This window comes from Mustelus asterias, chromosome 1 (genome assembly GCF_964213995.1).
Source record: "Mustelus asterias chromosome 1, sMusAst1.hap1.1, whole genome shotgun sequence".
In the NCBI taxonomy this organism is placed as follows: domain Eukaryota; kingdom Metazoa; phylum Chordata; class Chondrichthyes; order Carcharhiniformes; family Triakidae; genus Mustelus; species Mustelus asterias.
The window spans coordinates 166,272,507-166,285,567 of record NC_135801.1 but is presented as its reverse complement, the minus strand read 5'-3'; the positions used below and the strand labels follow the sequence as shown (position 1 = coordinate 166,285,567).

The window sequence follows — 13,061 nt, the reverse complement described above, 5'->3', positions numbered from 1 at the left end:
CAAGTTCACAATATACTGGGATATGACACAATCTGTCCACGGAACTGAAGTCCCTCATCCCTGGAACCATTCTCGTAGATCTTTTCTGTATCCTCTCTAAAGCCTTCAAATTTTTCCTAAAATGCCCAGAATTGGACACAAATCTTCAGTGGATGCTGAACCAGTGTTCTACAAAAGTTAATCATATCTTCCTTGTTTATGTACTCTATGCCCCTATTTATAAAGCCCAGAATCCCTTATGCCTTTTTAACTACTTATTCAAACCGCCCCATCATCTCCGTTCCTGAACATCCATTAGAATTGTACCCTTCCTTTTATACTGCCTTTCCTAGTTCATGATATCAAAATGTATCACTTCACACTATGGCATTAATTTTTTGCCATACAATTTCTTTTCTCACTCCTCCCTTGAACTATGCACATTTAGCCTAACTTTCACACATACTACTAGCCTGACATTCATCATATGCCGCATTTTACTGTTTCATCTTACTTTTTATCTCTTTCGTCATCCAGGGAGCTCTGGCTTTGATTGCTCTACCTTTCTCTGCCACGGTAACATATCTCAACGCTACCAAATTAATCTCCTCTTAAGGTAGCCCATTGTTCTGTCACAGTTTTGCCTGCCAATCTTTGATTCAAATTTTCCTGGGACAGATCAGTTCTCATCCCACTGAAATTAACTCTCCCCCAATTAAGTATTTTCTCCAATCAGCATCTACTACATCCACATTATTCTCCACTGCAATTCTTCCATCACAATGGGTAAGGGCACTCGTGTCACAAGCTAACTAATTTCAAATGTAAGTGCCAAGCCTCATTTATGATACTGAAGTACAGACCTGCTATTACTTCCAAACATGAACACACGCACCTCTGCTCTGCTACCCAGTGCAGGCAAACTTTGTCTTGCTACATGGGTATGTGTCCAGCATCTGGTAAACAATCAAAGACATTTCTGACTGCCATCTCTCCTATCAAAGTGTGCATGTTAAAGATAAAACTGTGCCTGACTGGGGAGGCAATGTTATAGTGGTAATATCACTGGACTAGCAATTCAGTTGCCCAGATGCTCTGGGAACATGGGTTCAAATTCCATCATGGTAACTGGTGGAATTTAAATTCAATTAATAAAATCTGTAATCTGTAAATCTGAAAGCTAGTCTGAATAATGCTGACCATCACTAATTGATTTTAAAATCCATCAGGCTCACTAATGTCCTGTATAGGGAAGAAAATTTACCATCCTTACCCAGTCTGGCCTATATGAGGGGCGGATCGGTGGCACAGTGGTTAGCACTACTGCCTTAAAGCGCCAGGGAGCTGGGTTCAATTCTGCTGGTCACTCACTATCTGTGTGGAGTTTGCACGTTCTCCCCGTGTCTGCATGGGTTTCCTCCGGGTGCTCCGGTTTCCTTCCACACTCCAAAGATGTGCAGGTTAGGTGGATTGGCCATACTAACTTGCTGCTTAGTGTCAATGGGACTAGCAGAGTAAATACATGGGGTTACAAGGATAGGGTATGGGTGGGATTGTTGTAGTTGCAGGCTCGATGGGCTGCACAGCCTCCTTCTGCATTGTAGGGATTCTATGGCTCCATGTGACTCTAGACGCACAGCAATGTGGTTGACACTTAACTGCGTTTTGAAATGGTCTAGCAAACCACTTAAATTGAGGGCAATTAGGGAGGGGCAACAAATGCTGACTTGCCAGCGACACTCACATCCCAGAAAAAGACCAAATTAATTTGGCAGAGGATGAAACACAGAGTGGATGTACAGTTGGGAGTGAAGTTCAGTCAGACATAGAAGGAAAACTAGGTCAGTCCAGCAGGCAGAGAAGACGTGGGCCTGATGAAGCATATGGGAGGATTAGAGGGCTAAATCACATCTACTTTAATGCAAGGAGCCTGTTTGGTAAGGAAGGTGAACTTAGAGCGTTAATCAGCATGTGGAAATATGATATTGTTGGAATCACTGAGACATGGTTGAAAGAAGGGCAGGGCTGGCATCTCAACATTCCAGGATATAGAAGTTTCAGGCTTGATGGGGAGGAGGCAATGTAGGAGAGGTGGGGACATCGCATTATTGATAAGAGAGATCATCACTGCAGTAATGAGAGAAGATGTTGTAGAAGCTCTTCAAATGAGGCCATTTGGGTGGAGTTTAGAAATAAAAAATGAACAATCACTTTGCTGAGATTATACTACAGGCCTCCCAACAGTCAATGGGAGATAGAGGAACAGATATGTAGGTAAATCACAAAGAGGTGAGAAAGGAATAGGGTTATAGTAGAAGGGAATTTCAACATGGCCGATATTAATTGGAATCGCCTTAGTATGAAGGGATTAGATGGGGTGGAATTTTTTGAGTGCATCCAGGAGAGCTTTTTGCACCAGTACTAGGGATGGGGGGGTGCTAAACTTAATCTGAAGGAAATTAAGCTGAGAAAGTGGTCGAAGAGTCAGTGGGCGAGCATTTTGGGGATCGTGGCCACAACTCTATATTTTCAAGGAGCTACTTGCTCTACATTTGGAAAGTGGGAATCTTTGAACAGTGAAATGGTGAGTGTTCAGGGCCAACATGTTCTTCTAAAAGTGAAGGGTAAGGGCAGCAAGTCCAGAAAACCCTGGATGCCAAGGGATAGCGAGGGTTTGAAAAAAATAGTATATGGAAGGTATAAAACAATAAAACCAGGGGAGCCCCTTCAGGAGGACAGTGTGCAGGGGGGTTTTAAAAACAATTAAGAGGCGAAGAGGGGAGTGGAAGAAAAGAGTGGGGTCAGAAATTTAAAAGTCCTCACCCTGGTTCTGGTCATGTTGTACTGCACAGTTCGTATCACCACAAGAACAAGAAGACTTCCCAATGAGATTTCAGTCAAAACGCGCTCAGCATACCAAGTAATATTCTTTAGTACCTGGGGAGTGGGAAACAAAATAATTTTTTAAAAATTATGCAGCAAAGGCAAAGCTAGTCAAAGCCAGCTGGCTAGTCTAAACAACCATTTCAAAAGAAAACAAAAAGTACAATTTTTTTTTTTAAAACACACTGGTATTTTAATCATAGCATGCAATCTTTCAGCATTATCTACAATATCAAGGCCACAACATTCTCTCTAAATTGATTTTTTTTCCCAAATCAAGGTATAACCACCACCCCCAATCCCCCCACACCCCCAGAAACATCTCAGGTATGCCAGCAATGAACAATCAAAACAAAAAAATCTGCAGCAAGCAATTTATTATCCTGGCATACATCAATAAATTACTAGTTCAAATAAATATAAAAGGTGCAGTGCTACAGCTGGGAATATAAAGGATGTAGAGTGGAAACCACAAGAGTAGGTGCTTGATCCTGTTTATAATCTACATTAGTAACCTGAAAATTGAAATCTAATGTCACCTTGCCAAGTTTGTTGAAAACATTAAGGCATGGAAAATGGTATGCACATGGATATGGCTCAACATTCTGCTGGCTCTGTTGATGCAGCTCCAAATGCTATATGTGTTGAGTATCAAGACTACCAAAACGCCTACATCTAATTCATTCAGTAGTTTCTAACCTCTCTCCTAAAATTCCACTGGCTCTCTGATTATCTGAAAACGTGACCGCTCTTGAATTTCTGAATTCAGATCATTTATGCACATTAGAAAAAAGTGGCTTCAATTATGAAGTTCAGGAATTCTTTCACAGGATGTGGACATTGTTGCAGGATTTTGATTCAGCAACAATGAAGGAACAGCGATATAATTCCAAGTCAGGAGGTTATGTAGCTTGGAGGGGAATTTGCAGGTGGTGATGTTGCCACGCATCTGCTGCCTTTGTCTTTCTAGGTGGCAGAGATTGCAAGTTTGGATGGTGCTGTGGAAGGAGCCTTGAGGAGTTGCTGCTAACTTTGTTCAGTACTTAACCCCAATCTATTAATCTTGTAAAAAATAATTATTTTCTACCCTACTGCCAATGTTTACCAAGAATCCCACAACTTTTGAGATTAACTAACTGCCTTTCAAGAAAGTTCCACAATAAAGCGTCAGAGGTTTTCCATCATCATGGGAGTTGTCACTTCATCAAACGAGGTGGATCAATCAGGTTCTTCCCCTTCCAAATCCATGTTGATCGTTGTTTATTAGGTTATTATTGTACAGATGAACTACCAATGTACACCTGACAACCAATTCCATTATTGTACTGAAAGGAAATAAGAATGTGTCTTGGATTTTTCAGAAGGCGAAGACTCTCTTCCCACCATCCCGGGTCCCTGCCAACTCCGAGTGCCGACAGCCATTTCATACTCAAACAAGCATTAAATGGCTGCAGGCAGGACATCCTCTCCTCACTTGGGAAGACTTTCTTACCTTTAGAGCAGCTGGCCAATCAAATTGGCCATCATTGATCAAGATAAGTTCAAGGGGTTCTAGCGCAGGCTAGGTAAGGAAAGTGTGGGGGGAATAAAGGGGGCAATTGGGTTTCAGGGAGAAAATCTGGAGCCACTGCTTGTGCAGGGGTGGATGGGGGTGCTGTGACATGGAATTTCAGAAGGGGGTCATCTAATGATCAGCCACCTTTTTGGAATTTAGACACATTACTCTGTGGTTAATCTAATGGTATCCTCCCAGACTTAACTGTCACCCATGTAATGATGAGCATGGCATACATGTCAATTCATTCTTTTATTTGAAAGTAAGCATATGGATAGGGCCAGCCATTATCCTCTCCAGCAGGTAAACAAAGTGACATTCTACTCTCAGCCAACTGATGAAATTATAACTTGCTGATATCTAGATTACTTAGACTACTAAAAGACTGGGTCACCTTGTTCCAGACAAATGTATCATTTATAATGGTTTCATATAATCATATAAATGGCTAGATTAAATCAGTTCAAAAAGGTTTTTGCTCCATTGTGTAGTGGCTTCCACCTATTAATTTTATATTTCTCCTTTTTTCTTTTGAAGGCACACACTTATGCCAAGTTAAAGTTCCACAGACCAGCACTATTTCAGAACATCACTTACGTGTCCATTCTTCAAATGAATCTGTAAGATATGCCTTAACAGGCTATTAACTGAAGCACTAAAGCCAAGCACAATCCTTCCATATTGACATATGTATCCACAAATCTGATTTATTCTTAGAATCATAGAGGCCCTTCGGCCCATCATGTCTTCACCGGCATGCAAGAAACAACGGACCTCCCATCTAATCCCATTAACCAGCATTTGGCCCAAAGCCTTAAATGTTATGATGTGCTAAGTGCTCATCCAGGTATTTTTTAAAGGATGTGAGGCAACCCGTCTCCAACATCCTCCCAGGCAGCGCATTCCAGACCATCACCACCTTCTGGGTAAAAAGGTTTTGCTCACATCCCCCCTAAACCTCCTGCCCCTCACCTTAAACCTATGTCTCCTCGTGAGAGCACCTTATTAACCTACCTAATCACTTGCTACTGCATACTAACTTTTTGCGATTCATGTACTAGGACAGTGCATAATCCTGCAACCTCTCTCTATTTAGATATTATGCTGTTTTTTTATTTTTATTGACAAAGTAGACAGGTTCACATTTTCCCACACTATACTTCATTTGCCAAATTTTTGCCCATTCGCTTAACTTATCTATATTGCTTTGCAGACTCCTTACATCCTCTTTACAATGGATCCACCTACCTATCATTGTGTAATCAGCAAAGGCAGTAACCATACAATCATCCCAGTCATTGACATAGGACGGTAGATAGTAGAGGCCGCGGTACTGATCTCTACGGCACTCCACTGGTTACATCTTGCCAACTTGAAAGTGATCCATTTATCCTTACTTTATTTCCAGTTAGCTAACCAATCCTCTACCTTGCTAATCTGTTACCCCTTACAACATGAGACCTTATTTTGTCTCAATGCCTTTGATGTGGTATCTTGTCAAATGCCCTTTGGAAATCCAAGTACATCACATTAACAGGCTCCTTTTTATCTACATTGCCAGTTCCTTCCTCAAAAAACTCTAATAAATTAGTCAAGCATGATTGCCCTTTCACAAAACCACGTTGAATCTGCCAGATTTCATTAAAAATTTTTGAAGTGCACCGCTATAACCACCTTAATAATAGATTCTAGCATTACCCTGGATGACAGATGTTAGGCTTGCTGCCTGCAGTCTCCTGATTTCTGTCTTCCCTCTCATTACATTCGCTATTTTCCAATCTTTCCAGAATCTAGGGAATTTTGGAAAATTAAAGCCAATGCATCTACTATTTCAGCAGCCACTTCTTTTTAATCCCTTAGGTGAAGTCCCTCAAGACCTGGGAACTTATCAGCCTTTTGTTCTAATTATTTTCTCAGTAGCCTTCTCCTGGTGATTGTAATTGTTTTAAGTTCCTCCCTCCCCTTCACCTCTTGATTTACAATTATTTCTGGGATGTTATCTTCTGGAGTGAACTCAGACAAAACATCTGTTCAGTGCATCGGCCATGTCCTTATTTCCCATTATTAATTCCCCAGACAATATCAATTTCTCTGGGGCTCTTTTTTCCTGGCCCTCATTACTACAGAACATAGCCCTTACGAACTATAAGCGATTAAAGTAGTAAATACTTACTCAACCTTACCCACTACTTACCAATCAGCACTCTCCCTTGTAGCCTCTACTGTTGCAACAGGACAAGACCACTCTTTGAAGATTTAAAAAGTTAGAAAGCAACGCAAAATAGGAAAAAGCACCTCTGCCTCTTTGCACCGAATTGCCACTGTTCTCCAAATTCCAGATACCCACACTCATTCTGGCTGTGTCTCACTCGGGATACGCTCTCTCCCATTGCTCGTGTGCAAGTTTTCAACCCTCCTGAACAATGGTCCCATGGGTGGCAGTAACTGGATGAAGTGGTCATTTTGCATGCATGAACTTGAGCTGAAGGTGAGCAAAGTATTCAACAACGAGAAACGTCATATCTGACCCTGATTTTGTCCCTCCTTGAAATTTTCATTTACAATTTCCACCAAAGCGATTGGTCTAGATTGTCAGTGTTTGCAGCCAGACTCTTTTGAAACTGACAGTAAACTCTGGAATTCACACGTGCACAGTTAAACTTGGAAATCGAGCAGGTGTCTGTAATTCTATGCATCTGCCCTGTTGAAATCCCTTTAGTCTGCAATCAATTAGAAATCACTGAACTGTCAAGAAATTTCCCCTATTAGACGCACTTCAAAAAACCTTGAAAAAATTACTTGTGAAATGAGGTGTAACTGGATTTTTAATGGAGTAGTGTGTTCATAATTAGTAAACAACCTTAATGGCACTGAAAAGTGAATTTTAGTTTTATTTATGAATTGTTGCTGTTATGCTAAAGAAAAATCCACATATTTCTAAAATAAGCGTCTTTATGATTTTTCAGCTGCTATACTGATCCCATGTGCATATCCCAATTTATTTTGCTCTCTACAAAATATAATCAAAAGTGAAGGATAATCAGTGCATTTTACTACATAGTTTGCTGATGGTGAAATGCAGACCACTTTGTGGTCTAAATTTGTGGGAGCTTGCAGTGTGCAAATTGGATGGCAGTTTCTACAATGTAACCTGCAAAGTGCTTTGGGATAGGTTGAGGTTGGGGAAAGCCCTGTTTTCCTCTCTGTCACATATTTGGTTTCCCTATCGCATCACATCACTCTAACCAAGTGCCAATTGAAGCCAGTTGTAGAAGTCAGCTAACCCCAGTGCAGAACTGAATTCAGTCTGAACCTTACTGGTGCGTACTTCTCAGTTTCATACGGTTAGTGCACTTACACTAACTGGACAGACTGGTAACATACAATTTCATTTTAATGCAACTTATTTTAAATCAGCATCACATCCTTAGAAAAATGGTAGGAATACTTTTAAACTTGTATTGTAATTAGCATGTTAGCCTGATTTACTTCATACCTTCTTGAACATCCAGTTATGTTATGAAATAAGCTATCACAAGCAAACTACACTGAGGTATAGACATGTGGAGCTCAACAAATCAGTTATTATTGGATGCAGTAAATCAGCTTTAACTCACCACTTCATGAACAGAACGGTTGAATGAATCTTCCTCAGTGAGGATTAGAAGAATAATAAGTGCCATGTACACATGATGAGAATTCCGTTCTTCAACGCAATACAAAGTCTCAAGAATTGGAAGAACCTACAGACCAAAGAGCAAAACAACATTTGGAGTCAAATATACATACAATAGATTCTTACTCTATATTCCTACCCACCTGACCTTGCATCCATTTATCCCCTTTTTAAATAAAGGATTTAATTTTCCAGAATTAACCTGTAAACTCATCTTCCATTACCACTACCTTCCCTCTTCTGAAAGCAATGACTTAAGCTCCATTTTGTTTTGGCCCAGGTGCCAATTATCCAAGTGAGAGTAGAGGATGCATCAACATTTTAAGCTGGAAAACAAACATTTTAAGAACAGGCACACTGGTACATCGAGGTGGAATGTAGGTTAAAACCAAAAAATTACACTCCTTCACCCAGGTCTTAATCGTGGATGTGCTCCCAAACATGAATGCTGTGTACAGTCCGGAAAGTGGGAAGAGAAATGGGACAGAAAAGAGAGCTATCCACCACCAGAAACTAGAATAGTTATGAGAGATCAGAGGCAATCGACTGCAATTAATCTTTTAGTCAGAGGACAATGACAGTCTCAAACTTTAGAAAAAATAATTTATTATGTCTCTCTCCCTGATAATAGTTCAGATAGCTGGTCTTTTCTGTTAAAATGATGTGGAGATGCCGGCGTTGGACTGGGGTAAACACAGTAAGAAGTTTAACAACACCAGGTTAAAGTCCAACAGGTTTATTTGGTAGCAAAAGCCACACAAGCTTTCGGAGCTCTAAGCCCCTTCTTCAGGTGAGTGGGAATTCTGTTCACAAACAGAGCATATAAAGACACAGACTTAATTTATATGAATAATGGTTGGAATGCGAATACTTACAACTAATCAAGTCTTTAAGAAACAAAACAATGTGAGTGGAGAGAGCATCAAGACAGGCTAAAAATACAAGCTAAATCCGCACACACGAGGACGGCCTCAACCGGGATATTGGGTTCATGTCACACTATTTGTAACCCCCACAGTTGCCTAGACCTGCAGAGTTTCACTGGCTGTCTTGTCTGGAGACAATACACATCTTTTTAGCCTGTCTTGATGCTCTCTCCACTCACATTGTTTTGTTTCTTAAAGACTTGATTAGTTGTAAGTATTCGCATTCCAACCATTATTCATGTAAATTGAGTTTGCGTCTTTATATGCCCTGTTTGTGAACAGAATTCCCACTCACCTGAAGAAGGGGCTTAGAGCTCCGAAAGCTTGTGTGGCTTTTGCTACCAAATAAACCTGTTGGACTTTAACCTGGTGTTGTTAAACTTCTTACTTTTCTGTTAAAGCCTTCAATAGGTCCTTCTGAACCCCTCCTTGCATCACTGCCTGCAACTATTCAACATTCTCAACAAATCATCATATGATCAGTTACATGATTCAAATGTAGGTTCTGTATCTATAAACTCTTCAAGTTGTTTCTCTATTTCCCTGGTACAGTTTTTCAGGCTACAGTTTTTTCTGGGTAGTTTTTCAGCTGGTGCCAAACACCTTTGGTGAATTAGCTTAGGTGTCAATGAGCTGAATGGTTGACTCCTAAGCACTTAGCAAATACAGGCATAATCAATAGTGATGTAGGCTACAGTGAGATCGAGGTAGATGACCCCTGTTTTCAGATACTTCTGAAAGCCATTTTTGATGTGGTTGGTGAGGATAAGTACCTGATCTTTGGCGCTGCGCTCCTTTAAGAATGCAGCTTGGTCTATGGATAATGCATCGTTTATAGTTGGTTGAATATAATACAAAATTATCCTCTTTAGCAGCTGATAACACATAGGTAGAAGAGAGATTGATCTTGTAACTGGAAGCTTCTTTAGGGTTCTTGCCAGGCTTGGGGATTGCAATGATCTTAGCCTAGTGCTGAACTTTTGGCAGTTGCTTCTCCTGGATGATTCTGGTCAGGAATAGAGTGTGTCATTTTGTCACCATGGGGCCAAGGTGCTTCAGAAATTCAGTGTAGATTTGGTTGTAACCCACAGCTTTGCCAGGTTTCAACTTGTTGATTGGATTTCATCTCTGTTTATGCCTTCGGCTGTTTGGCCTGGTCTTGAACTCTTTTCCATTTTGAAGAATCTCCATTCCATAGCAATGTTGTGTCTATGGCTCGCTCTGGTGTGAGTTCTGCCACCTTTGACAAGGTGGCTGGTCACTGCGCTCAGCAGAATGCAGCTCCAATTGGAAGTTGCAGGTTGCTGCCCAGCAGCTAGTTGCAGGACCAGTCTCCAACCTTTCCAGCTGGAGTGAGTGCAGTCCAGATTACTAATGAACTCTTCCCAACTGTGTTGTGCATTATCTAGTGTTTCATGAGAGTGATCAAACTTTAGAATGGGTTTCCAAATATTGGAGACAAAATGCCTGGAATAATTTAAGAAACAGTTAGGTGCAGCAATAGGATCAGGTGGGGGGATGCTTGGTGACTGCACAATCTTTCTCGATAAAGTATGAATCAAAATACCTTTCTCATCCACAAGAATCTTGCAACCAAGCCTGAACATGAGTGGAAAAGAAATCTAACAAAATTTGGATCACCAGCCTGTGACAGCTGCTGGAAAGAGTGCACGGGAGATTGAGATTCAATATGATGCTCATGTTCTGAAAAGCCTCCTAACACCCTTAAACCAGGCTCAAAAGCAAACCATTAGGAAGATATTAGTTTATAGCTGGCCACATACATATTGAAAAGAACACTTTTCCTAAGCAAAGGAAACTAGCACACAGCAGCTACATTGTTGCATTTGCGAAGGACACAAGCTGCTTTTGTAGAGACAGACTCAGTGGAGTTCTCAGAGAAGTCACATGATCCAACTCTTGGGTGTAAAAAAGATAGTGGATTTTTGGACAGTGAGACTATCATAGGGGTAACATGCTTACCCCATCTCTCTTTCTTCTAAAGCCTCTCATCAAAGCTTAGCTATTTGTGATACGAAAAAACCCATCAGAAGACCTCACTGCTACAAGCTGGGAGTTCTTAACACCACTGCCTCCAGTGACAAAACCTCAAGAACTAGCTGCTGTGGACCAGGACCCTTCAGTTGTGAACAACCATTCGGACACTACCTGAATATTTTTTTCCTCTACTTGTGCTTTGACCAAGTTTTTAATATCCGATACTTTGCAGAGTTTTACTTTTTTGCGTGCATGAGGGAATTGTATGCGTGTTGTTTTTGCATTAATAGATATTAAGACCCAATTGTACATTTTAAACCCAAATAATTTCTGCATCTTTATCTGAAAAACCAACTCTTTACTTGTTAACTTAAGGGACTTGGTTGGCTTATTCCTTGCACTAAGCTATACACAGACAAATATTTATATGGAATTGACAATATGACGTCCCTTTTAAATCAAACTCTGTTATAACCAAATCATGAGTGGAGCAAATAAAGATGTCAATTCACCTCTTAACCTGGTCATAACAAAACAATGACCAGACATCAATAAACTGAACCAATAAGGGATAACAGAGTTTTTGGGAGAAAAAAATGAGACAAGGTATTTGAAAGATCAACAAAAAATATTTGTTGAAATGCTTATAAGTTCTGGTACTCTTGCACAAATTTAGGGTTCTTATACTCCTAAGGAGTGATGGACATTGGTGATATTAGTTCTGATAGAACAATGAAAGCTTGGAAGCCAAAGATGGGTCCTATTTAGTGGAAGTATGTGTTATTCTCAAAATAAAGCTAAATTCAGTGGTTCAAGTAAATGCCAACCCAGCATATTTATAAACTATAAATTTGAAAGCCCATCCAACGTAATGTCAATATTGAAACCCTTCTCTTCATTTAACTCATTCTATTTGTTGCATCATGTATAAACCGGATAATACAAAATTAAAAGTTTACATTCAATTTTGGACATCAATCAATTGTGAAAGTGATTCCAATCAAACTAAAAGGCTGCAAACAACATAATTTCAGTAACCAATCAGCTATCAGTCAGAATTTGACGTTCGCTGCTGTTAATTTATTGAGCAAGAAGTCTCACAACACCAGGTTAAAGTCCAACAGGATCTTCAAGAAGATCACGCATATCGACACAGACATCAAGTTTCTACAAAGATGCAACCTGTTGGACTTTAACCTGGTGTTGTGAGACTTCTTACTGTGTTTACCCCAGTCTAATGCCGGCATCGCCACATGGTAATTTATTGAGACAGTTTTTTTATCATGTTCTTTTTCATGTGTTCATGAATTAAGTACCCTGGCTCTGAAGGATGCCCAAACATACAATACGCTGATTTGAGAGATCTTAGTTAAACCATGGGAGGAACAATGTCTCAATGACATGACCCAAATTTGTCTTTGGTAAAATGTGTGCTGTGGGCAAGGTTCATGTCTACATTTAACCTTAAGAAACATGTCTGAATTTAAAAGTCCTTAAGCAAAAAAAACCAAACAAGTAGAAATAGGAGGAACACAAGTATAGATATGCAGGTTCGGTTAATTGGCCATGCCAAATTGCCTCTTAGTGTCAGAGTAAATACATGAGGTTACGGGAATAAGGCCTGGTGGGAATTGTTGTCGGTGCAAACACGGTGGGCCGAATGGCCTCTTTCTGCACTGTAGGGATTCTATGGTTCTATTTTATGGTTCTATGAGATATGGTAAATTTGTTATTCTGGTTTACTCTGTAATCTCTATAATCTGGGAGAATTAGGAATGGAAATACAAGATTATGTTTTTTCAATAAAAGTGAACAAGAAATAATGTTTGTGAAAAAAAGGAATTTAATCAGAGTGCGTAGTTTGTAATTCATACATGTTCTGTTGATGAGAGTGTGAATCAAAGTAGAAAGACAGAAGAAGCTAGAGTATATAAAGCTTGGCTACGTTTCCCAACATCAGCAGTTTACAGCAAAAATGATTCCATTCTGCAAAATGAAAACAAAAGCAAAGCCATAACCACTAAATGAAATCCTCCAAAATATC

At 40.0% G+C, this 13,061-nt stretch overlaps 1 protein-coding gene across 2 annotated transcripts in view; it reads right to left on the bottom strand.

Annotated features, from left to right (window-relative positions):
* Positions 1–13,061, bottom strand: part of dym (dymeclin) — a 417,844-nt gene that overhangs the window by 272,526 nt on the left and 132,257 nt on the right. For both annotated transcript variants that reach the window (XM_078222397.1, XM_078222407.1), the window contains exons 11-12: positions 8,035–8,160; positions 2,803–2,916 (exon numbers count right to left, since the gene is read on the bottom strand). In XM_078222397.1, coding sequence (XP_078078523.1) covers positions 2,803–2,916; positions 8,035–8,160 — 240 coding nt within the window. The remainder of the gene's footprint in view (positions 1–2,802; positions 2,917–8,034; positions 8,161–13,061) is intronic.